Source organism: Phalacrocorax aristotelis, chromosome 11 (genome assembly GCF_949628215.1).
Source record: "Phalacrocorax aristotelis chromosome 11, bGulAri2.1, whole genome shotgun sequence".
In the NCBI taxonomy this organism is placed as follows: Eukaryota; Metazoa; Chordata; class Aves; order Suliformes; family Phalacrocoracidae; genus Phalacrocorax; species Phalacrocorax aristotelis.
In genome coordinates, this window is record NC_134286.1 from 10,233,062 (window position 1) to 10,259,209 (window position 26,148).

A 26,148-nucleotide genomic window follows, 5' to 3' on the forward strand; every position below is an offset into this window, starting at 1 on the left:
AACAGAATCCTTTAGATATGGCCATGCCAGATGAGATAAATGCCAAAATGTCCGCCAAAGCACTGGGAATACTCTTCCGCAGCCAACCTTAGCAACTTCACTTGTTTGAGTATTTGGGACACTGACCAGAAGAAAAAAGGTCTCCAGATTTTTACAGGATATTTTTGCCCTTTTATTTTTTTCAGAGGCATGCTTATAACATAGTGCACAGCTCTGTCTCCAGACCAAATTAGATATTATTACAGAGGAAACAGTTCAAGTTACCGATGTAATGCAAACCAAAACCACAGCCAGAAAAAATTGAGGCCAAACTTGGAAATACATTTCCATTTACAAAGAAGCCATCCAGTCCAGACTTGAGGTGTGCTGGGACATACACAGCAATTGTGAGAAACATGCATGAAACAGCCCCTTCAAATCTTCAGCTCTGCAAGAAACTTCCCTTTTCCCCTGTAAGCCTCTCGCCAGCAGCATCTTGGTGCCATGCAGATTTCAAACCGTTCAGCTAAACTCTTCCCATGGAAAACTAAAACTTCTTAATGTCACAGGTGTGGATTAAGCTTCACATGGAACCTGAGACAGAAAAAACGCTACCCCTCCCTTTTGTAGAAAAGGCTTTATGCATAGGGAAGCATGGCATCTGCATCATCCAAAACAACCACCAGGTTTGAGATGTCCCAACTGTCAGAGCCCCCAGCTCACCCTCAGGGAAGAGCTCCAGGGCTGCAAATCTTCCCTGCAACCAGGTGAGCACAAACCTGGCAACTTCCAGAGGAAGGAAACACCTCTGAACATTCGCACAGTATATACAGGGCAGCACTGACACACCGTGCATATTACGGATAGAAGTGACTGATTAAGAATTGCAGGTTATGAGGCAGAGCACAGAACTTTTTAAAAGGAGGACCCTGGCATCATGGTGTAGTTGAAAAACAAATTGCCCATTTTTAATTCTGGACATGAAGAGTTTTACTTGGTAAATGTTTGGCTCCCTTTTTTCTTCTTTCTTTTCTTTTTTTTTTTGTTCTTTTCTCCTTCTGCTGCTGCACTGTTTCAAGGGAAAAAGCCATGAGAAATATTATGGCTAATCTTCCAGATAATTCAGGAGACCCTTAGGTCCAAGAGATTATCCTGTCATACTTTGAAATAAATCACTGTCTCAGTTTTGGTCCTATCTTCACAGTATGATGCATCTCACCAGGAAACCATTCCTGGGAACTGAATTCTGACTTTGCTTTGTGAATTCTACTTTTTAACAGATTTTAGAGCGGAATATGTAAAAAAAAAAAGAGTAAATCTCCTTACCTCATCCTTTTCGAAGTCTTCATCAATTTCAAACACATGGCTTGGAATCTTGTCTGGCCTAAAGGATTTGCTGAAATCACAACACATTTTCATTTTTAATGACTGGGAAACAAGCGTCCTCCGAGCCAGCAGCTGGTGCTGGATCCAGAAGCAACAGCCAAACTGCAGACTACAGAGCACAGCAGAACTGTCCTCGTGCAGAAGACAGATTTCAAGGGACCTACAGCTGGCAAAAACTAACTTCTGATGAGTGCATTTCAAAGAAATGAAGCACAAGAGGTACATAATTAGCTTTCTCCATGTTAGCTGTCTAATTCTGCAGAGTTTTTGCAGACTTGCGTCTATGCAACACAGAGATGCAGCAGGCCAGTCTATCTTCCGTCTTGCTAAAAAAGAAGCCACATCTAACTGCAAGGTTATTCACAAATTTTAATATAATTTGATCAACAGTGTTGTCCCATTGCTGCTTCACTTCCCTGCAATATCTTCACAACAGACCTACGTCAGCCAATTAACAAGAGAAAGCATTTAACAAGCTGCCAGCGCACAGCTAGAACAGTGGTCTAGACATGCACAGAGCATGGGGAGCGAGGGCAGAGCAGGCGCCACCACTGAGAAAATAACAATCCAGCAGAAATCCAAGATGTATACGCCTGTCTGAAAAACCCGATTAGCTTTGGGGCTGGAATCACTGGCACAGCCCAGCACTTCAGAGCACATAACTCTCCAGCACTGCCAGCATTAATAGCCATACTACACCACCGGACTGAAGTTGTAAAGCAACATCTCAGTGACAGGGGGCACAAAGAGGTTCTGCTCAGCACGGGAACACTGTGCCTAGCACGCAGGGGACACCAGCCCAGGGGACAACAAGGCTCCTGATTCAGGATGAGCACTGCCAACGCTATTTACCCTGCCACATGCCCAGACTGCAGTCCGCCCTCATCCCAGATGGAGGGGGCTGTTTGCACGCTGGTGGACAGGATGCGAAGTAACGACCCACCTCGGCAATACTGTCAGCATCTCCCTGAGGCAGCTGAGCGACAACGGTGTGATAACACAAACCCCTGGCTCTCTAATCTTCAGAGTGACAAACCTCTGCACCGTACGCTGCTCGTGGGACAGGCATCAGGGAAAAGGGTGGTTTTTCCTGTTTCTCCTAAGCCTGACCAAGCCCCAGTCCTGTGACCAGCCATTAGTATTCCAAGGGAGCGCGGCGCTTACCAGGGCAACATCCGGAAGTCTCCTGAGTATTCCTCATACTTGTAGTTTACCACGTGCCAGTCTGAGCTGTAGGTTTTAATGCACTGAAAGGAAAACAATACAGCTCTTTGAAAGCTAGGCCAAGCAGAACAAAACCTTGCACAAGTCTGAAAAGCTACAGACTGCTGGGTGAGGTAAGCACAAGTAGAAAGGGTCTGAACAAGCTGCCTCACTTGTTTTGCATTGCAATACAGAATTTCATAAGGAACCTTTCCAGCACAGAGACAAAATCACATAGCACCTGGCCTGCCATGCAGCTACTGATTTTATATTTACATTGCTCCAAGGCTTTAAAAAAAAAGTAGTGACTTGGGAGGGGACTGTTTTCCAGAAAGCTCCCATTTTCTGCCCTCGGAAATGTAGTGCCTTTAACTTGACATCAACTGTCGCTTGGCATTTAGCTTCACTGCACTTGGAGGGAATGGTCCTAGAAAGGGGCACTTTACAGAACAAGCCCGTGGCACTCAGGATGCTCCGGGGAGGCTGTGCAGCCCACCCCCTGCCCTGCTGCACACCCCGAACCCTGCCGCTCGGGCAAGCGGTGCAAGGCCCACAGGCCTTGTCTGCTGCGTATGAAACGCACTGGAGAGAAGCACCACACAAGAGGCACATCGAGAACTCTCTCATGTGGCCAGTCTGCCAGTGACCGGTGCTTCCCACGCAGGAAAAGCTAAGTGATCTGCAGCCTTGCAGACCAGAAGCTACAGCAGAGCATCTTGCCTAAGCGAGAAAGTGCTGAAGGCAGGCGTTGTGCGGACTTTTGCCCCTACCTCTTTGACAAAGAGACTCTGAGCTTTCTTTAGAGCGTCTTCTGGCACTGTAGACTGGACAGTCCTCCTCTGTCGACTGATGACTGAGATCTGCAGGGAAAAGGAGAACATGATTTTGGTGCAAACTGGGTCTTCAGGACTTGACACTTGCTTTAAATAAATGTGGTGGGCCCAAATCGCCAGGGGGTCATCTTGGTTTTGTGTGTCAGTAATGCAGCCAAAATTAACATGTGGTTAACAGTGGAAATTTTCCAAGGTAAGCAGCACTGGAGATGAGTGAGACTCAAACATGGGAAACAGCCAGCACAAACTCACAGATACATCTTCGATGGGAAATATCAGCAGGTCCCGGAGGGGATCACTGTAGATCTGAACTTTGCGTTGAAGGATCACGTTCTCATAGTCCAAGGGTTCAACCACTTTGGTTTTTTCCTGCAGGAAAAATAGAAGATTATAAAATTTACATACATAATATGTACTAAATAACCAACATCTTGTGTTTAATTTAGTGTGACAGTTTCAAACTGTGTTACCAATGGACTGCTCATGAATTCAGCACTGATACTCATGAGACGCAGGTAAACACCGATGTGCATGTTTTGCAGAGAGGGAAATGAGGGGTTAATTTATTTGTTCCTGGTAATAAGCTATGGGAAGAAACAAAGCACTATGCTACTCTGGTCCAAGCACAGTCTCTAATTTCTTAATGGAGCAAGAAATCCTGGACAGCCCACAGCTTTAACAGCTGCAAGCTTCAGCGTCTTTACGTACGAGCAGCTCGCCCGTACAGCTCAGAAGAAATATGGCCTCCCACACTGGCTCCACTCATCTTGAAGCTGGTTTTGCTAGAGGAGCTGATGAGAGTTGTGCTCTCTCCGGAAACACGCTGCTGGTGAGATCAGAGCAAACTATGACCTCCAGCGCAGGAATCTCGCCCCGTGGAAGGAAGAGCAGCATCCCTCTGGAAAGGCAGGAAAGCCCTCTCCATAAATCACACCTCAGCCACAGCTGAAGGCTGGAAAAATCTGGGGCCTGGTTTTCCTCTGACTTACATTTCTGGGAAGCGAAATGAACTTCTCCAACATCCCTGGAGTCATGAGTAAAAACTATTAGGAGAATGCCATTATGTTGGCTATTGCAGTACTTTTGTCCGTGTTACAAGTCCAGAAATCAGAACTTAAAAAAATATGAGAAAAACTACAAACTTCTGATGTAGGAAAACGTCATCTTAGCTGCCCAGCCCCAGACTTCAGATTTTATAAGCAAGAGCCAGGCACTTAGCACTGCAGTTGTGAAAATTAAAACTTCACACCAAAAGCAAACCCATGACTCTGTGTATGAATGGTCATAATAAAAGAGGAAGCAAATTTGGATACAGCAACTTAGCACTGTTTTAAGTCAAAAAGGCTGTTGACGCCTGGCTGTGCCACGAACAGTGCTTACGAAACCCTTCCAGCAGCCTCGTGATGCCTGGATGGCATGTGTCCCTGGTGATAACACCCTTGCATGTTGGTGTGTTTGGGCTCTCCACCCTCAGAAGAGGAACGCTGGATGCTTCCCCATCAGCAGCAAACTTCACCCCCCAGCTGAATGGTGTTGCATGTAGCATGCTCCCTGAGTTAAAAATGAGATCGGTACAAGGTCTCTCGCTGAAGACAACAAAACCTGCAGCATGAGAAAATTATTCCAAAATGAGGATCAAAAGCTCAGCACAATGTGACACCATGGGGTGAACTGCTGCACCACCAAGCGTCCAAACAGCCCAGTATTGCCTAGGAGGTGTGAGATAAGCCAAGAAATCAATATTGCCCTTCCAAAAACAGTCATAGCCAAAGGGTTTCTGTCCTGTGCCTTTAGCTCCTGAGTCTCTGGGATGCATTAAGGAACGTTTTCAAGCCCTTTGCAGCAAATGTGAGCCAGGGTTTTGCTTTAGTGACAGCTGAGCATTCTCCTGCATTGAAGAGGAGCTGGGACTCTGGGGAGGCAGTTGTCACAAGAGGGGGTAACGGCATCAGGCAAGAGCTATTTGCGGATGGTCATATTTTAATCTTGTTTTAATATTTTTATGAAATGTTGCAGAAAATCTTTGTATGGTGATATCTTCTCATACACCAGCACCTTTTAAAAAAAAAAAAAATCGAAGAATTGCAAAAATAATTTCCTTCCTTTTTTTGCCCTACTCTGGTACATGGTAAAAAGAGAATAAAAATCCAGAGTCTGGAGCAGACCTGGATGGTCCATCGGGCTGGCGCAGCAAAGGCGGTTGCCTCTCTTAGGCTGCCCCTGGCTTCTCTCACCCAAAGGACCAGCCCCACGGAGCAGAGGCCATTCCTTTGTCCCAGGTGCAAAACTGGTAAGCTTTTAATACATCCAGAAAGCAAAACCGAGATGAAAGCCTTTCCCCACAGCACTTCAGAAATGCAAGGCAGGTACCTTTCATGCCGTGTTTCCCAGGCCTGCAAACCAGCAGCAGAATGACATTCCAGCATCTCTCTGATGGAGGACAACACAGAGCCTATGTGCAATTAAGGCCCGTTTTACTAATGTAAGCGACGCCTGGGTCCCATGCAAGCCTCTGGGCGGAGCAATTTCAGCACTACCACCCTGCTGTGCTTCTGGCTGTCCACAAAGCTCTCGCTCTTGGCTAGGGAAAATACACCTCTTGCTCCAGACAGTTTTGTGTTCAGAATGTCTCTTTTCTATGCTGCAGGAATCCAGCATGGATTAACTCAGATATCTAAAGCAGTCCCCTCTTAATCGCTCTCTGGAAACTTTGCTTCGCTGTTTGCACAGTCCCGAGAGAAACCTCGCAAGCCTCAGTGTCAGCACTAGCAGAAGCACTGCAGCCATTGCGGGAGAAGCCCACCAGATTACCAGTGGGGGAAAAAAAGGTCACTCAGCAGCGAGCGCACACCGTGTGCCAGCATGGCTGGGCGCTGCTGCCCAGTTCCCCCGGCCATGGGGGGTTTGGGGCATGGGGTGGTGAACGCTGCCAGCCCCAGTGCTGTGAGCTGCCAGCCTCACCGCACGTGGAGCACCTCTTGCTCCTGCATCCAGGGCCCGAGGTGCACTGGAATCTCATAAAAAAGAAAGAGATCATCTCAAAAATAGGAGTCCTAAAAACCCAACGGGTAGACAGAGAAAAGGAACTCATTTTCTCTCAGTTAGTCTCGTGCTCTTTAAACGCTTAGTTGAATTTGGTTAATCATCTGAAACACTGGTCTTATTTCAGGATAACACTACACACTTCTGAAAATTTTCCAACCTTAGCAAATTAATGAGAATTAACAGGGCATTTGTGAGTTGCTCTCCCATGGCGTTCCCAAAGCTCAGCCACATCATGAGACCAGGCAGAACCCTATAGACCAGGCATATGTCTTTCTACTGACCTGTCCAATTTACTTTCTTGCTGCTAATTACCGCAGCAATTCCAGCAAAACTCAGCAGCGTAAGCTGGTTAGAGGAGCACTATGAGCCTCAGCACTGCTTAGACCAACTCTGTGTCTCACCTCACCCTGGCAGCAGCTGTAACGGTAAATTAGATTCCCTCTAAGAGCCTTTCACATCGCTATGGCATTATATAGTGGCTTTGGGTATGCAGAACTCGACTGTTCCAATTACACAATATTTTTAGTGCTCTTTTATTTTGCAAAATGGTCCTGAAACTGGGACTCTGTTTCTAAAGTTGTTCCTTTTAAAAGTTGGGGTTTTGATAACATTTCTTTTCTAACTTTGACATCTCTGATGACCAGCAAGACAAAGCCCTGGCAGTGACCCTCCTGGGATTTGATGATAATTAAAGCGTAAGGACTGAAAAGGTCCCCACACCCTCACATGACAGTCTTCAAAACCTGGACAGCGCTGCCCACCGCAGGTATGAAAAAGCTCCTTAAAATAATTCACTACAGCACTTCCACTCTTGTGGATTTAGTGATATTGGACGAAACGTGTTGTGCAGGCTGGTGCTCTGATCTGCATTCTGTGAGCCATGCTGAGGCCTAGGGCGTGGGGCCAGTGACCCAGGGAGTTCCAGGAGGTGAGGGATGTGTGCCCGCAGGGCTGCAGAGAGCTGCCACCCAGGTGGGCTTTGCAGCACCCGCAGACAGACAGTTCTCCTCTGGGGCTGTTAGAACTGCAGTACCAAGAGCTCTCCTTAGCCAGGCTGTGGGGTTTCCCTGTTTCAGCACACAGCAGCCCTCCGTGGCCCGCACGGCACGGCGTTACGCCGGCCGTGCTCGCACCCAGCACGATGCAGCCAGGCTGTCACAGGCCACAACACGAACCACAGCAACGTTTCTAAAGTGAAGCTAAAAGATGTAGGTCAAGCTGTTTGCAAGCAAAGCAGCTGCTCACAAAAGGATGTGGCCTGTTCCCTGCCTGCCATCGAGGAAGCAGAGACTCCTCCATCCATCCCAAACCATGCTGGCTGCCCAGCAGGGCCAGGCATGCCCGTGTCCCCACAAACAGACATGCAGAATAAGGAGGGAGCTGTTGCAAATATTGTTCACCCTTTGGCCTACCCTGGCACCCAATGTCCCAACAGGGCTGGAGAAAAAAATTTAGGCCCTGAAAATCAGATTTGAAAGTCTTAGTTTTTCTGATGAGCTTGGTTAAAGCACACACCTCCCAGGGTCCAGAGCTCAGCCTCGCACTGCCGAGTGCTGTCACAACAGCAGATGGCACCCACCGAAGTCATTATGAAAGCAGAGGAAAAACTATTACACTAAAGCAATTAGAGTCTTAGAAACCACAAATTCCTCCACAGGGAAAGCCAATATCCAAGTACAATGAAGTGCTGCCAGCCCAGCAACAAAATCAACCCATTCCTGCAGGAAAAGATGTGCAGGCTGTCAAAGCAATCCTGTCTCTGGCATACACGCAGCAGCTATTTACCCACGGTAGGCAAACGGGTGCGCTGTGATGCTCCTCGGGTTCCTCCGACCTGTTGCACAGCACTGTGGGCAGGTGGGGGTGAGCTGCCTTCTCCCACGGCCCCCACAGTTGCAGCACCGCGAGCGTTCCCAGCCCAAAGCACACCGCAACCCACTGTGCTGGGATAAAAATCAAGACCCGTAGGAAACACGTCACGGGGGAAAAAAGATAAATATGATTTTAAACAAAAACAACAGGAGAGCAGCGTACCGTCCCGGATATGCCTATTCACCTCTCTTAAAAAAATCACTGGTTCAAGGCCCACGCACCAGGCCGTTCCCCAAAACACACATTGCTCTTTCTGTCCCTCCGCTCCCCTGAGCACAGGGTCATGTGGAACACGAGGAAGAGGGTTGTCTGCCGCGCTCGAGCCCCCATCCAGGCTGAGTCACGAGGCTCCCCTTGGACAACAGCACAGGCAAAACAACAGCCTATCTATTAGAGTATTGACTCTCCACCAACAAGCAAGTTGGCTGGCATTTTAACAGGAAATTCAATGAAATTACTTCAACAGAAACATGCCCACAAACACCAACGCAAGGCTCTGCCTTTGGCCAAGCGTGAGCACAGGGAGCCTGGCACAAGGAAAACCCCAAGTAAAGGGGAGGCCTCCTCAGTGCCCTGCTTGCCCAACACTCTCTGCCAGCCTGAGCACAAACCCCCGCTGGAGAGAAACCACCAGAGAGAGTTTGAAGGAAAGGTTTAGCAAGGGAATTACCCATTAACGAAGAGGGAAAAATCTTAAGAAGTCGGAAGTTAGATTGTCACCTTTCTGTATCCATTTGCAAAGCTTATAAAATTTCTTATGTTTGCTTGCTGTGAACAAAGGTTCACAACGACAGCTGGAGATATCCATGTGGGGAAGTACAGGCAAGGCCATTTCTATGCTAAACTTCTATTGCCTGAAAACCAGCAGCCACCCATCTCTGGTGTCCTGCACGTGTATACCATACAAACGTGCTAATGTTTTTGTTACAAGTATATGATTAATGTTTTTCTGAGATCCTTTTCTTGCAGAATGACAACAGGTATAATCCGACTGATGTAAATGTACAGAAACTCAAGGAAAAATGTTTCATTTGAGGATTTTTTCAAAACAGTGGCCAAAGGAAAACTGTAAGAAAATTTTTCTATTTTCATTCCTTTCAGGCTGACTCTCATTTAAAATGATAATCCAGAGAAAATGGCAAGCCCGGCTGGTCTGGCTCTGCTTTAACCCATTTGCTCGTCCCTTTGCATTGACACAAGCTCCATGGCGGCTACCAGCGCATGTTTCCCGTTGCGGAAGCCAAGCCCAGAGCAACCGCCAGCCCAGCACAAGAGCTGCACCATGCTCGACTTCTGCTTCTCACGGCACTAACAGCCAGCACACACACACACACACGCTGCTCCATCCCTGCCCGGCGCAGCCAGCCGTGCAATGCTTCCTCCGTGCCTTCCACTGAAAGACTTGTGGGTTTGGCAGCTCCCGGGACTTGGTGTTTTCTCACTTCCTCAGAAATGAGGCTCTACCCAGCACATGCATCCACACTCACAAAGCAGCTAGAGAGACACAAGTGATGCGAATATTAAAAGCGATGCTTCTTTAGCTAAAGAAAGAAGAGGAAATAGCACCGACCACATGTACATATAGATGTATTGCCTCAGGCTGTACAACTCTTCCCCGAAATTTAGAGAGCATTTTTCAGCCTATTTGCTGCCTCACAAACCTGTAATACACTCATGTGGAAAGCCTGGCAAAGCCTGAATTTTAAACAAATCCCAAAGGACCAAGTGAGTGATATACACAGAAAATAGGAGGCAAAGTCAATCTGGGGTCTTGATTAAAAACTAAAGGGGGGCAAAAAAAGGAAGCATACAACTACCCTTTGGACATACTAGTCATGGTCACATCAATGCCAAGACTGGCAACAGCCCAGGACAGAGAGGGATCACTTCCCACCGCAATGCTCAATCTGGAGATGCGAAGACACCTCGCAGCCAGCGAAGAGAGCTCCCCATTTTTTATTTTGTTCATGAAACCTGACAGTGCACGGGAGAACTTAAATGGTGCCTGGGAACTGAGAAAATTCACTTGGCAACCTGTATGGGCACATGGAACTAAGGAATTTCTACCCATAGAAAAGGCTTTCCAAAGCCAGGGATTCAAAGATCTCAGGTCAGGGCTCTCTCAAATTGTGTGGTCTTCAATACCTTTTTTTTTTTTTTTTTTTTTTAAAACAGCACGTTTGTGACTCTTCACTTTTTCTGCCCCCAGTTCCTGCACTGCTGTCTAATACCATTTACACGCTCTAATTCAAGCTTGCAGGAAGGCTTAATTTAAAAAAAAAAAGCTGAGATTCACACATAATTCATCATTCCAGGAACCTGGGTATAAGAAAGAACAATGAGAAGTGGGAAACACTGAGCTTGGCGCTCCAGTGCCTGGAACCACCATAACCCTGGGCAAAGCCAGAATAAAGTCTCTGCCCCAAAGACTTTGCAATCAAAGCACAGGAGAGAGGGCAGAGGTGGAAACAGAAATGGGGCAGGAAGGGCAAACAGGGAGCCAGTGTGAGTCAGCACACATGGCAGCAGCCACAGCACGACGCAGCCTTGCTGCTGCCAAGGTTTGTGGGCTTCTCAACAAAGCCACATTTTGGGAGGAAATCAGAAGGGAGGCAGTGGAGTAGCCCTCACCAAGTGACGGGGCTTGTGCCCACAAGCCTGCTGCGAACCCAGCACCCAGCTGGATGTAACGTCAGGGCCCAGGGGAAGATGCAGAGATGGGCTATGATAAAACCACAAGGATGAAAAATAGTCAATAAACCTAGGTATGAGCAGGCCAAAACTATTTTTATACTGGCCAGAGAGAATGAAGTTTAAAAACACAAGAGGAATGCCCAGACAGGAATCCTGGCTGAGCTGAAGGGACAAAAACACTGAGCTTGAGACCACAGGGGAAACATCTGCACAGGCTGCAGGATGGACATGCAAACACACTGAGCATTTTGTGAAAAGCCAAGGGAGGAAAACCTCCTGAGGAGGAGGAGGATCAGGAAAAGCAGGGAGAGGGTGTCAGGAACTGGTCCAAGGTGGTGCAGGGACAGGTGGGATGGGGGATGCAGGTTTTGCTCAGTGGGGATGGGGTTGTGCTGGAGGCAGGTAAGCCCAGAGACAATGTCATAGGAAGCGGGGCTTGTGGAAAGGCTGGGGCTGTGCAGCTGTGAGAGGTGGGAGATGGGGACAGGGAGGCCAAGAGTGGATGGCGGAATAGGTGTGCACTGCAGAGAGGAGCCCTGTGGGCAACCAGGAAGGGAAGAAGGATGAGGTGAGAAAAAGGGGCCTGACGGGGTGAGATTGGGTGCCAACATGGCTCAGAGCAACGCTCTGCACAGCCCTCCCACAGGCAGCAGGCCAGCAACCTCTGAAACAGCACCACTCCTGACAGCTCCAATGTGCCTGCCCAACAGGCAGGGCAGTCCATCCTGTGCCCCACTGCCTGCTCACCCAAAAGCTGCAACCCAGAGCAAAGCTGGCAGCACTGCCTTACACGGATGCTCGCAGCACATGGATGCGTGTGGATACTCTGTGGCCCAGAGCAGAAAGAAGAAAGCAGGACACAGGCTTACATGGGCCAGACCAACACACAGGAGCAGATCTGTGGCACACCAGCTCTCTGAGGGCTCTCCTCTCCCAGCACCAAACAGATTCTCGTTCGGGCAGTATGGGCTCCCTGAGGAGTTGTTAGGTGATGCCTTCAGCAGGATACCCCAGCATCTCCTTTTCCCCCTGCAGTGCTCATCCTATACCCTGTAAAGAAATGTTTCCCCAGCTCTGGTCCAGGCTAGCAGACTCTCTCTTCCAACACTCCCAGAACAAGCTGCAGGACTTGCTTTGTCTCTTTTACACCCAGAAGTGGGTACACAGGGCTAAGGGAGCCCAGCGGCTGGACAGCAGGAGACACAGCTGCAAGTACATCATTTCCAGGGTCTCATTAGATAGGGGTCTGGGTGAGAGCCCCCATGCTCCCATCTCCATACAAGAGTTATGTGCCAGTCTGTGCCACACTCCAGCTCTGAAACACAGTACGAGGCTGTTGTACCCCTCTTTCCTCCTGCTCCATGTTAAATGGAGATGGCTGCATCTGACAGGATCTCTCAGATAAATAAAAAGTCATGTGGCGGGGAAGGGGAGGATGGGTGCGCAGTTCTGGCACCCTGCAAGAAAACACTTGCAGTGAAAATGACTCACGCTTTCCATCCGAAAGCACTAAGCAAGAGCCTACCCTCTCTCCTGCACTTCCATCCACCCCGCTCAAGTCCTGTGCAAAAGCATCTCATCAAGCCACACTTCTCTCCTCCTGCCTCGATGGCCCTGGGTGGCAGCAGAATCTCACTAAGCACTAAGAAGGGCAGACCAGGTTCCGGGTGTTTTGCAACTTGGATGTTTCCTTTTTCAATGTAACGCCCAATTCTCTAGTGACAAAACAAGTGTTGGCCATTATCAGCGCAGTCTCTGAGAGTGGTACAGCACCAGTGCAAGACACCAGCTTGGGAGAAGGCTTGAAGGAATAGTCAAAAAGTTGATGTCAGTGTAGACATACACACATTTACCTGTCATTACTACTTAGGGCTGGCAAATAAAACTAAGTCAGGCCTTGAAACATCTTCAAATTGGCTTGGAAATGACAGGAAGTCAGGATAATCAACATATGGCTTCTCATTTCCCTTCCACTTATTAGGAGAAGTGGACTCCACACTTCAGAGCCTTTAGCAGATCACATTTTGAAATGAGGGTGATGAATGCTGTCTTCTCCTGAAGGCTTGAGATTCTTGCACGATCACTCAAGCGAAGGGAACAGCCGTCAGAAAGAGGCTGTGCTGCACTGAAGCAGCGGGAGTTCACAGCCAGCCTGCGAGTGGCCCAGGCTGCGAGGCAGCGCTGCCGCTCCAGCCCATGGGCACTTCACCTTCACATGTCGCCTCTGAAAATAAGGTCGCCCTGAGCAAGCGCAGGGTCAATAAGAAAAGCACCATCAGAGGCGAGCGGTAGCTGGGGCATGGCCCCAGCTCTGGCATAAGCACACACTCGAGGTGATCCAGCCCTAATGCTGCAGAGGTAGGGCAAGCATCTGACATCGCTTTCGGTACCCTTGACCCCTGTGTGCAGGGAGGGACCCTGTGCCCTGACCTTCCTCAGGATCACCCGCTGCTCCTGTGCAAGAGACACCAGTGAGAGCTCAGCACAGACTGCTATGGCATCTCCAGCCCCAGACACACCACCTGAAGTCTCGCGTGTCCCTGCCTGCACAGGTACAGCCTGGCTCAAATCCAGCCCTTCTGCACGAGGAGCAGAGGGAGGGGTCGGCGTAGCTCTATGTCAGCAGAGCTGCACCTGCATCCAGCTGAGCATCTGCCGCAGAGTATGAAAGATATGGAAACATGGCACTGCTTTGATTTTCTCCTCTGAAAATAACAACATTAATAGAAATTGGCAAAAGGGTACTGGTTTCTACAGGACAGCTGAATTTCTGCCAGATATGACTTCTCAAAACATTCTGTAAGCACAGGCATGCTAAAAAAGGAAAACAGTAATTACAACAACAATAATACATGTTATTTATATAAGTTCTTAACTGTAGCATCCCAAAGTGCTTTTCAGATGTCACTGGTATTTCATAATTTATTTATGTAGTATCAGTTTTATATTTAGCATCCAGTTGCAGAATAGCCAGCTTCAGAACATCTTAAAGCAATTAATTGCACGTAAGCAGAACCCCTCCCTTTCCTGCCTGCTCTTAAAAACTCTTGTTTTTCACTCAAGAAACCACTTGCGTGCAGGCCAAGCCAACTGCACGGCCCCTCCCTGAAGGCGAGCAGGCGAAACGCTCCTCAGCTTTGCTGGGGCACAAACTGAGCCAAGCAACAGTGAAGCAACTTGCCCAAGCCCATGTACAACACGGGGGAAAAACAGAGCAGGAAGTCGCGAGATGGTTTTGGGTTGCCTTAGCAATTCAGCAAACACCCCCAGCAGTGAAGTCAAACCCCAGAGACGTCAGCGGCGGCTTAACTAGCTCAGGAAGTTGTTTGCTTCAGCCCCCATCTATGCTCTCATCCTCAGGCTGCAGGTATCAGGTGCAGGTGCAGATGGCTGCAGACGGCCGTAAAGTTAAACTCTTTTCTCCCCTGCAAACGCAGGAGGGCCTGTGGATGGGCTCTGCAGCGCTTCGATCCACCCGCAGTCCAAATGCTGCTGTTGACAGAAGCACCTCAAAGTTTCCCCCAGATGATGACCTCCACACAAGCTCCAGCATTATGCAAAGGGACAAGGGAGTGCTGAGGGCTCCCCAGGCACCGAGGAAAAGGCAGAACTCCGAGAGAAACCTGTCTGACTCGAACCCAATTTTCCTGGACCCCCAGACTGCCACAGAAAGAGGCTGTCTGTTGGCAGCTGGGTTTGCCTCCCAAAAACCAGCTTTGTGGGCATTCAGTCCACCCTGCCAGTACCATCATCTCCCTCCAAGAGAGAGAGGCTCCTTTTTTCTCTCCTGACTGTGCCTTTTCTACCTGCCTCTATCACAAACCCAGACCCTGCCAAGCCTCTCATCTCCCTGTGCTCCTCCACCCCCTTCCAGCTGACATGCTTTCCTCAAGTCCTGGCTCCAGCTAACCTTGTGTCCCCGAGAGCTGAGCCACAGAGCAGCAGGCTTGGCAGGCTGGCAGAGCCCGGGCAGGCGCAGGGCCAGCCGCCATCCTGAGCCATGGCTATCTCCAGACCTGCTGGGAGACGTGCCCTGCCCCACACAGACACTGCAGCGCAGCTCCAACCCACGTCTCGGGCTCCTGACCACCGCCAAAACGTGGTGGCTGTTACAGAGAGCAACGTACGGCACTTTGACATGACCAGGTCCTAATACTGCACAGGAGCAGTGTCGTCTGTCTGGCTGCACCCGTGCAGTGTCCCTGCCCCGGGGATGAAGGGAGCGGGCTGTGGTGGGGATGTCACCTGGTACAGAGCCAGGAGCAGGACGATGGAGCAGGGAGCGCTGTGGAACAAAACAGGCAGGGTCTCCTTCCAGCTGCAGCGGCTCCCCAGGGACCGCCCCATGGCAGGGGATATTAATAGGGGAGAGAAAAAATTGCATCTCAGCAAGAAAGGAGAGAGGGGTGAGGAAGGGGTCAGGAACGAGCAGACCTGACCCCATTAGAGAAGCAGCAGGAGGCAGGAAAAAGCTGTAAAGATAAGTCAGGGATGTGCTGAAGGAAAGAGGAGCCAGAAATGGAGAGCTTTGATTTGTAGTTTTTAAGGGAATGAAAGGGATGGAGGGACATGGTGGCAGGGAAACATACTCCAGCATTTCTGAGATGACAGCAATACCCACAAAGGCGTATGAAACTACCTTTTTCTTCCTTGGACAGAACAGGAGTGAGGAGGCCAATTAACCAGAGATGCCAAAGCACACGTGTGCCCCAAGCCTGGCTGCTGTTCAGCTGCTGTGTGTGACTGTGACTTGCATTCTCAGGCCACAGAAATGTCAAAAGCTTTGTGTAATTTTGCACCATTAGAGATAATAAATCAGCGTGCAAAGGGCTAAGTGAAATGCTGTAAAAGCCACCAAGCTGCATATATAAAATGGTGCTACAATATGCACTATAGCAGGGAGTCCAGGCTAAAAACTCCCAGTCCTGGGGTGGGGTCTCTGCAAATATCTCCAGATACCAGAATAGGCTGAAACAAAGCCCAAACTGGATTTTGAGTGCACCAAATCCCCAACTGCATTGCTGGCATTAGCTGCAGGCACCAACAAGAACCATCTGTTCTAAGCATTTCACTGCATTGACGGTGGCGGCTTGGGGCAGATGCTGTCAATGCAGGGACACCTGCATTTTCATGACGCTGTCCCTGGCACAGAACAAACCACGCTCAGCCTTGCCCAGCAAGTGCTAAAACCCCGACCGTGTGGCTAGCAAAATGTGATAAGAGGTATATGCACACGCATGTAAGGGCTGGATGCTTTCCTCTCTTCCCAGAGCTTTCCCATAACGGGCCGAAGGACACATATATTTAAATGATGCCTTGGGAAGGGTAAGATTTAGCGCCCATAAAAAACCTTTTGTAGCCTCCAAAAACCTCAAGAAATGGATGCACTGACTACAGCTTATGCTATAGTACCCACCCCTCAGCGCACAGGCATGCATGGGGGAGCAAGGTATTGCTTCATCTGTTCTGGACTGGGTCAGTAGGAGACATGCCAGAGATTTGCTAAGTGGCCCCAGATAGCTGCACAGCGTACCTGGGGCCTTGCTCCTCTCCATAAAACGGTGCCCTTCATCCACTGCACAACCAGTGTGTGCTCAGGCAGGAGCAAACCAGGCCACGTCCACAGCGTGTGCTGCCCAGGGCCGTGCCACAGCACTCAGCCAGCACTGAGCTAAATTCAGCCCCTTACAGCACACGAGCCCCAGTTCAGGAAAGCATGTGATTAACTTTAAGAATGTATTTAAGTGTTTTCTTGAAGAAGCCCCTGTGAGCAATAATTTCTCTGTAAGCACTTCCACAGAAGTCACTCGAGCGAGCTGCCCTGGCTGACTCCGAAGGCACCCTGCCGCAGCAGGCAAAACCTGCCCTGGCTGAACCAACAGCAAAACTCCCACCCACTTACACAGGGGCAGAATTTCCTCCCATGTCTCATATATGTCTCCTTTTCTATGTAAATTATGCAAACACAGCGTATTGACTACACCCGAGGGGGAACATGCATATATTCTGTGTCTCTCTTGAGCACCAAGATCACTTACAAACGATGCATATAAAGTCTTCACACTGATCAAAGTGAATTTAGCTCATTAAAACGGATTCTATGCAGAAAGCTGATTTCCTCAGCATGAGCATAAATTCAGACACTAATAATATAGTTTAAGCTGAAAAGAAACCACAGAAAGAACAAAATGCCTTTTTGCTTCCAGTCAAAATCTTCTTAATATCACCATTAAGGAGCTTTTCATCTTTTTTGCATCTGCCTGAAACTGAGCCACCCATACAAGCCCAGCCCAGCCAGGATCAAACAAAACCCATCTTCTCCTGGCATGCTGCCCGCCGTCTCACCACGAGGTTTCAGGGAGCACATCCCACAGCACCACATAACACAGGAGAGCAGACACTCGGTTTGAATACCTCTGTATGGCAGGAATCGATGCAGCTGTTTGCAGGCAGAGGTTCTCCCACACCGTAACTGCTGGGAGTTCATGTGCTGGCAGATGTGTGGCCAGGAGCTGTGAGCGTGCCTGGGTGCCACCAAGCTGTACCTTGGGGTGCCCGGGGATGCACCACTGGGCTGGCTGGCACTCAATGCGGGCAAATCCTTTGCAGTTGCTCCTTCTCAGATAAGATGCTCTGGGTCTGAATCCTTTGTAAATCTCTATGGCGAAGCAGTAAATGTATCTTTAGTTAATCTGTATAGAAATGATCTAAAGAAAATCAGAGTAATTGTGGGAGACTTAAAATTGCCACCAGATGACTCGTTTGGGCAGCACTGTGGGAAAATGGACTGTCTGGGTTTTGTCAACTGCTCGCCCCTCTGATCTCATGTCTCCCACACATTTTATTTCTCTATCATGACACATATAATGACACCTTTGGAAAACTTGCAACAGGCTTAAGACAGCCCTCTCCTTGCCGGGGCCCGGCCGCTGCCAGGCACATCGCTCCCAAAGAGAGGGGAGGCACAGGGAGGCTCAGCCTTGGCCTTACATCCACACAGGGAAACGAGTGACCATGTGCAACTGATTCAGGTCCTGAGGCAGAACGAAGAGCCTTTTCTATTTTCCTGGCAGTGCCACAAGGCCCAAGATTACAGATCCCATTCACACGCACGTGCGCTCTTGAACTGCTGAACTCTACAATGCCCCACAACACTTTCTGGGGGAAAGCAAAGATGGGGTGAAGGAGACGTGCACAGGCACCTGCACCAGACACCAGGGACCGCACAGCAGAGCATGTGTGTGCATCCTGCTGGCAAGGCCTGAGCTCCGCCTCAGGCTCCCACGGCTGCCCAGGTCCCACGCTGGCCAGCATCTCGGTGCGGGCGTCTCCTGCCTTGCCGCGTAACTTCCCTGTTAATACTCAGCAACATCCTGCACGTGGAGAGGATGGAAGGAGGGAAATTGCTCTGAAGGTCTGAGCCAAAATCACCCATGCCTATCCACTGCCAAAGGTCCCTGGCTGCTCTCCTTGAGGTCTAGCCTAGATGTTTCTCCCAGATATCATGAGCACTTTGCACTCTGGCTCTGAAGTTGCACTTCTAACACAGTATTTTACTGTTGGTGCCCCAAGGTTTAAGCTGCAGATGAACTCTTGTTAAGAATTGTTTAAGTTATCACACTTAGGCTTTGACTGTTCCTCTCTTTAACCTGATTTTAAAACTTTCCTTCATCTTTTAGAGTATCATTTATCCCACCTGTCAACTTAATGTTTTTGCTGAATTTGTCTGTTTATTTAAACAGTGACCTTGTTTATCAGTTATTCTGCCAAAACTCGGTCCATGAGTTATAACTAGTAGCACACATCAGGGACCATTCAAAGCTGAAACTGATACAATCTGTCCTACAGCTTAGCAGAGAAAAGTGCGCAAAGAGAACCAGGGTTCTCTGCCTGCGGCAACCCCGGCGCTCCCAACTCCGCTCCGCAGGGCTGTGCATGCTTTCAAGGGATTCCCGCTGAACTCTTTTTCCTCGCCAAGACCTCCCTCACAGAGCCCGTCTGTGAACATGATGCAAGGCCAGACAACAGCCGGGACACTGTGAACGCCAGTGCAGTAAGAGGAAACAAAACAGCCCCAAGTGAAAGCCATCCTTCCCCATCCACAGGGACTGAAGTACCTCTGAGCTCCCCACCGCAGACCATGCTTGCTTTCGCTGCTACAGCTCCATTTATACCATGACAGGAGCAGCACTGACTGCATCCTAGCAGCTGGTTCAAAGGGCAATGGGTGGGGGACAGGTACCCCAGGACACCTCGGAAAGGCACAACTTCCCTGTGCTGCTGATGTCCGACCACCACCGTATCTAACGCTTCCCTTTCACAAGCACGAAGGAGCAAAGCCCTGCCAGAAGTCAACAACCAAACTCCCACCAACTTTACTCCAGCTTTGCAAACTAAAGAGAAGTGTAAATATTCTCCTGGTGCTAGACAAGCATAAATGGAAAACCAGGAACAGAAATAAAATGACATATGCTTCACTGCACCTGCAGGAGAGCAGTTTGGAGCTGCATCATACCAGACATCACGCTTGCTCAGGCTGGCTGTTCAAGAGCACAGCACTCCTGGCTGGAGATGCGTCTCCTTTAACGCACAAATTATGGCTCCATACAAGCTGACCACTTCCATGACGTTAAAGGCTTTCCTCACTGAGACGTTTTCATTTACTAGTATTTCATTCACTGACCACAAATGGCTTCTTACTCCAGACAGTTCCTTGTCCTGAGGGAGTGCCTTGAATGCCCCAAATGCCGAGCTCAATCTACACATTGAAAGAACCCTATAGTGCCCACTGCTCCTGCTGCTGGAGTAGCGTGCTCTGGTACCCACAGCATTAGCTCTGCTCCCCACCCCTTCATCTCACCCATGCTCACCACCACAGATACCCGTGGTTTCAGTTACGATTGCAAGGCAAGCACACAGACAAGGTACCTGACAGGATCACCGAGGGACGAGCAGGGTGTCCCCAGGGTCTTGGGGAATATTAAACTAGTCACATACTTTTATTGCCTTATCATCACCTGCTGTGTCCAGGCTGCAGGAAGGGGATGGGGTCCTGCTGAGCAAGGTCCCTAGTGCCACTCCAGTCTGCTTCGCACTGCCAGAACGCCCCAGCTCCCAACACACCGCATGCTGCCAGCCTGCTCCATCCACTTCCTGAGCACCAGCCCCTGCTCCCCCTGTACTCAATGACCACCCCCTGCCTCCCAGGGGCACCGGGGAGCTCGGCACTGCCCCAGGGTGAGGCAGAGCTGGGACTGCAGCCTGCTGGCACACACCTGATGCCAGGGCCTTTGGTCTCCCCCACTCTACCCATGGCAAGGAGGGAACAGACAGGATGCGGTCACACCATGCTCAGCAGCACCAAGGCTGAGCCTCACCGTGGGAGCAGGATCAGAAACTATGGCTTTTCAGTCTCCACCTCTCTCCACCACTCCCTGCCGTCATTTCCCCAGTGCCCTCTCCACCCTCCCAACAGCCAGCACACCAGCACATAGACATCCCTTCCTCAAAAGGACGATGACCTGGTAGATGGAGAGGAACCACCTTTTTCTTAGAGCAACGTCGAAAGCACAAACCTCATCCTTCATCACTGAGGGTGGCCAAAGTGCCATCTGAGATGGTCCTATAAGCTTATGCCACCTCCTTCCTCCTCACTCCCTCAACACTGCAGTATCTTACGGCTCTTCCTAGTGGTGCAGAAGTGCTGGGATTTATCCCTTGCTGCTGAACTGTCAAAAGCAGGAAACTCTGCCAAGACCCAGGACTCAGAGACACCTGCCCTCAGCCTCCTCCGGCGCTTGGCTGCAAACACCCTAAGCAGCACAGCAGCTCTGGGGGATTTGCCTGTCAGAAAGAGGAAGAAGTTGGCAGGGATGGTGTGGACAATGAAACCCTAGAAAGGTTCAGAAAGAGAGCAGCTGCTGAAGGATGCTGGACCTTGCCGCCTCCTTTGGGTTGCTGTCAAGGTTTTATTTATTTTCATCTGCAGTCCCACCCATTCCTTCCCTTTTTGACAGAAGGCACCTGGCACAGGCACCAAGGAACCATTTGCCTGTAGGATACCAAGCTCTTCAGGTCCTATACAAACAATTTCATTTTTAATGAGAGGTTCCATCGGCTTCCACAAAGCATTTGTCCCTATGTATTGTTGATGAAAAAGGGAAAGCAAATCACGTGGGAGCCTGTAAGGATCCCTGAACAACCGCACGTTGGAAGCAATAGACATGGCACTAGGAAATCAGACTGGATTATCATCATGGCTTTTTTCAGCTTTAGAAATCAGGAAGTTTACAAGAAAACTCTGTTTTTAAAAGAACTGTTTAAAAGCCTCCATTTATTTAACAGCACACGCCATTTAATCTGACAGTAGAGAACTAACAGGAATTATTCACTGAACTTGCACTGCACTTTCCGCATATCCCATTGACTAACCTTCCATCAAAGTCAAGGTCAAAGTTGATTACACGCTAGACTAATTCAATGAGCAACAGTGAAATACATCCAACAAAGCCCAGGGAAGCTCTGGACTGACCCCAGCATCCACCCAGGGTACAGCAGCTAACGTTTGCACAGCTGCAAACACAACAAAGACAACCTGCTGCAGCATCCCACACGCAGGGATGAAACGCATCTGCCAGAGCACGCAACTTTCGCCCCAGACGTTTGAGCGTGACTCCCGGGATACACCGGATTCCTGGTCCATGCCGCTGCCCGTGCCTCTGTCTCACCTTGCCAGGCCGTGCCCTTCAGTCCTGCCCTATTTATTTGCCAGTTTTCCGCCGCCCGCACCCTATGCGGGGTGAGCTCCGCCACGTTTACTCGATGCCCAGCACAGACAGATCCTCAGTGATTCCTGCTCCCACCACACAAGCGCCAGCTAACCCAGGCGGTGACAGCACCGGCTCCCTGCGACCCTCACGCCTGAGCCGCGCTCCGGCGGGCGCGGCGACGGCAGGTGGCAAGCGGGGTGGAAGGCGGGATGCCGTGACACAACACATCCGGAGGGGAACCCACGGAGATTTTGCCTCTGCGCCCTGCCCACCCCTCACCCAGCGCTCCCCGGCCCCCGCCCGGCCGTGCCCAGCGCATCCCCAGCTCTGCCCCCCTTCTCCAGCCCCTGCCCAGCCCCTTCCTCTTCCTCTTCCCCCGCTCCGCGCGTCCCCTGCCCGCCTCTGCCCCTTCCCCAGCCGCTGCTGGGCGCCTCCCCGCCCGGGACCTGCCCGCGGCCCCGCCGGGCCGGGCCAGGAGGGGCTCCCGGCCGCGGCGCCCCGCGATCCCCGCCGCGCTCACCAGGACGAAGGAGCTGCGCACCGCCTCCGAGACGCTCTGCCGCAGCTCGGCGGCCGTGCCCGGCTTGCTGAGCCGCTTCGTGAACTTCCTCACTTCCGACATGGCGACATGGTCCGCGCCCACCGCTGCGGGGCCGCGCCGAGCCGAGCCCAAGCGAGCCGAGCCCAAGCGAGCCGAGCCCAAGCGAGCCGAGCCCAGCGGCGGGTAGCACTCCCTGCCGGCGGGCGCGGCGGGGCGGGGCCGGGGAGGGGCCCCGCTCGGCCCGCCCCGGCCCGGCCCCGCTTTGTCCCCGCAGCAGGTGCCGCCCCGGGCCCGGCCGCCCCGCGCCGGGGCTGTGCGGGGCCAGCCGCGGCCCCCCGGCCCGCGCCCGCCCCGGCTGCGGGGGGCGCAGCTCCCGTCGGCCCAGCAGGGGCGCGCCGGGGCCGGGCTCTGGCCGAACTTAGGGACACCGCTAACAGCGGCCCCAGCGTGCCCAGTGGGGCACCAGCCGTTTGGGGGGGTGGTCGCCGCACAGCTTTGCCCACGGCGCGTCCCTGCACGGCTGAGCTGGAGCCAAGGCAAGGTCTTACTACTGAGCATCTCCAGCCGATAGGGTCTGCTGTACGAAAGCGCTTTCATTATAGAGGCCGTGATCCCATGTGCCCGGCCGGCTGCAAAAGCAAGAAGGAAGGTTCTTCAGGACTGGTTAATTCCTAGTCCTGTTACTTTGTCATGGTGCACTGTTTTGAAGGATGCTGATTTTGAAATGATAATAAAAGTAGAGCCATCTATCGTTCCTGTTTTGCACATTGAAAAGTAAGGCTTTAATCTTTTTTACTTATTTTATTCTGTGCTGTGTCTTCGCAGCAAGATACTGAATTGGGTAGAGTTGCCCTGTACTCTTAAGGCATTACGCACGTTGTGGCATACGGCTGATTAAATACTATCTACAAGGACTTCATTGGAATTACAGGCATGCCGTAAGTCACACAACATATAGAGAAATTGTTTCGATTACGAGAGCCAATCTGTGGGGGGCAATGAATACAGCTATTATGATCCAAACCATTCAAAATGTTATTTGTGACTTCTAAAGCATGCAAGCCAGTTATTGTTCTGCTTTTTAGCAGTTCACTGAAGGGGCAGCATATACCCCTTCATATTAAACATGGCTTTGATATTTTACACCAGAGGCAAACCAAATCTAAAGGTTTATTGTTAATTAGCAAATCTCTATTAGATGAGGGACAGGGAAAAAAGAGTTTATGAGCTGGAGAATTAGCATTTTCACAAACACAAAGCTTTTCCAATTCTGTCTAAATTAAGAAGCAAGAAAATGGTTGTGATGCACAATTCCAGCTGCAGCGCTCTGAGGCTCACTTCCTTATCCCCGCACCCATGCACATTCTTGCAGAGGTTTTACCAACCACTTCAAATCGTCACACCATACAGCCCAGCAACGGCACTGCGATGAGCCGGGCTATGACTATACTGGTAAGTAAAATCACCAGGTTCATTCTCCTGGGCGTGAGAGGACAGGTAACACACGATGCTTGTCACTGAGCGGGGTAGCCCCGTTCGTCCTGCTGGCTGGAGAGAGCCCCTGGCCCCTGCGGTTCCTCGCAACAGGCCGGGCACTGCAGGAGAGCGCAAGCCAGCACACCACCAACGAACAGAGGCCAGCACTTACGGCGGTGCCATTTCTGCCTTCAGTTTGCAACATTAGGAACAGCTCCAAGAACTGGAGTGTTTGCCAAGGGGTTGAGGAGAAGAGTGTGGTGACGGGTCACTTGACAAGACATAAAATCGCCGCTAGAGCACCCACCCCCGTTTATCCAGTCAGAAGCAAAAAGTTGCTACTAAGGGTATGAGCTTGGTTTGGTGCCAGCAAGGGGCTGCACCCGAGCAGCTGCCCATCAGCATCCCACTCAACTGACCTAAGCAGCCATGGAAGACCAGTGAACAGTGACGCTGTTTTTTTGGAGCTAAGCATGAAAAAAAAAAAAAAAAAAGGAAAATAGAAGCAATGGGAAGGACACATCACATGAAAACAACATGCAGAAAAGCTGTGGCTCCCTCTCAGGAAGTCTAAACATCAGAATAAGAATCTCAAGCACAAAGAGTATTAAGGCAAGACAACAGCACCACTGTGACAAGACAAGCCCAAGGCTGCAAGGATTGTGGCTTTCGTCTCCTTTTTCACGGGGAAGAAAGGCCAGTAATGGTTCATCTGCATATGAAAGGCACCCAAGAACATGCTGAGGTGCTGAGGAATTGAACTGCCTCAGATAACCAATCTTTCTAGTTCAGTGGGGAACTCACAGACTCAGCTGTGCTGACGCTTTCACCTCTTCGTTGAGGCTAGAGCCTTGAGGTCCCTGATGTCATTTCAATCCCAGGCCTTTCCAAAACATAAACATAATTGAAATCGATTCAGTTTTCTTCCAACGTACAAAACTGCAGATTCTCTTTTGCCTTTAGCAGATTCAACCAAGACCCCCGAGCACCAGGCTTTCCAGCTGATGGGCTACAGCTGATGGATTGACTGCCCTTTTCCCAGGCACATGCATTTATGGGAAGCCCAGCAACAGCAATGAACACCAGATTCTCTGAAGAAAGAAAGAATCTTTGCCGAAGGCTGTCTTTAGGACAGGCAGCTCTTCACGCTTCCTTTGTCTGTCACACTCTGCTTATCAAGTTCAGACAGGGAATTCCTCTTTCTGAGGAAAGAATCAAATTCAGTAGAAACGCGCTTTGCTACTGGCCAGGCTTTATGACCCACCCAACAGGAAACTTCAATAAAACAAATATCAATTCAGTGAAAACAACAAAAGAAAAGTGGATCTGCTGAAACAACATGGAGTTCACAGGCAAAAGGGAACTCTTGGCTGATCCAAAGCTCCCAGCCTGTAGGAGCTTTTGACTTTGGCTGTCAACTTCAAAAAACCTGAACCATCCTACAGCAAGCATGGAATTAATGACAAGACACTAGAAAAACTGGAAATTTCACTGTTTTGCATTACGTGTGTTGATGGTGAAAACCCACAATATCAGGGTGTGGGTGAAGAGCTGTCCAGGTTACTTCAGCCCAAAGCCAAGGAGGAGATTTGAAAGGAAGGGAGGGATGATGCCACACTACAGACAATCTTTTCACCCCTGAAATCTTAATTTTCCCAGAGAAAACAGCATAGCCAGGCAAACCAAGGGAACTGCAAAAGGAGACATACGCATCTTCACATGACTTTCTGGAATGTTAAATTCTTAACCACATCCATTCCAGCCTTCAGACCATCTGGGGTTTGCTTCCCCAGCCATCGGGGCATCCACGCCTGCCTGGCTGATCAGAGGGTGAGCAGCAGCACCAGCTTGCAATGACCAGCGAAGAAACACACTGGAAGGTGTGGCCAACATGGGCAAAACAGCTCTCCTGCCACCTCCTCCCCTGATCTGGTGACAGGACAGACTACAAGAAAAAAAAATTTGCAGAGGACATTGTATTAGACTGGTGGTGGAATCCTTCCCACTCACCAGTACCACTATAGCGTAGAGGATGCATTAAGGAAGAATCCATTTTTTCTGGCTAACGTTATCAGTCTGCAGCTGATCCTGATATAAGGTCTAGAACCATATGTAGGGTACTCCTGGACCAGCTCCGAAAACTTCCCAAAGGAGTTGGGTTAGTGGCAGGTTTAGGATTTCATTTCTCACAAGCCATCCAAGATAAAAGGCCCTTAATATCATTAGAGAATAATACTCTGTTTTGCACTGCCTTCACTGCTTATCTGTGGGTCTTTTTATCACCTGCAAATGGGCCTATCCCAGAAAAACACTTACCTATGTGATTAACCTTAAGCAGATGATTAATCCC

At 50.1% G+C, this 26,148-nt stretch overlaps 1 protein-coding gene across 5 annotated transcripts in view; it reads right to left on the minus strand.

Moving 5' to 3' along the window:
* The window catches only part of DOCK11 (dedicator of cytokinesis 11), an 86,960-nt gene extending 64,423 nt beyond the window's left edge, over nucleotides 1-22,537 (minus strand). For 4 of the 5 annotated variants that reach the window (XM_075106831.1, XM_075106834.1, XM_075106832.1 and 1 more), the window contains exons 1-5: nucleotides 22,302-22,519; nucleotides 3,654-3,770; nucleotides 3,339-3,428; nucleotides 2,530-2,612; nucleotides 1,306-1,375 (exon numbers count right to left, since the gene is read on the minus strand). In XM_075106831.1, coding sequence (XP_074962932.1) covers nucleotides 1,306-1,375; nucleotides 2,530-2,612; nucleotides 3,339-3,428; nucleotides 3,654-3,770; nucleotides 22,302-22,403 — 462 coding nt within the window. In that variant the 5' untranslated portion in view covers nucleotides 22,404-22,519. Of the gene's footprint in view, nucleotides 1-1,305; nucleotides 1,376-2,529; nucleotides 2,613-3,338; nucleotides 3,429-3,653; nucleotides 3,771-22,301 lie in introns of all 5 variants that reach the window. The other variant, XM_075106835.1, reaches the window with a different exon arrangement.
* Nucleotides 22,538-26,148: the final 3,611 nt, after the last annotated feature.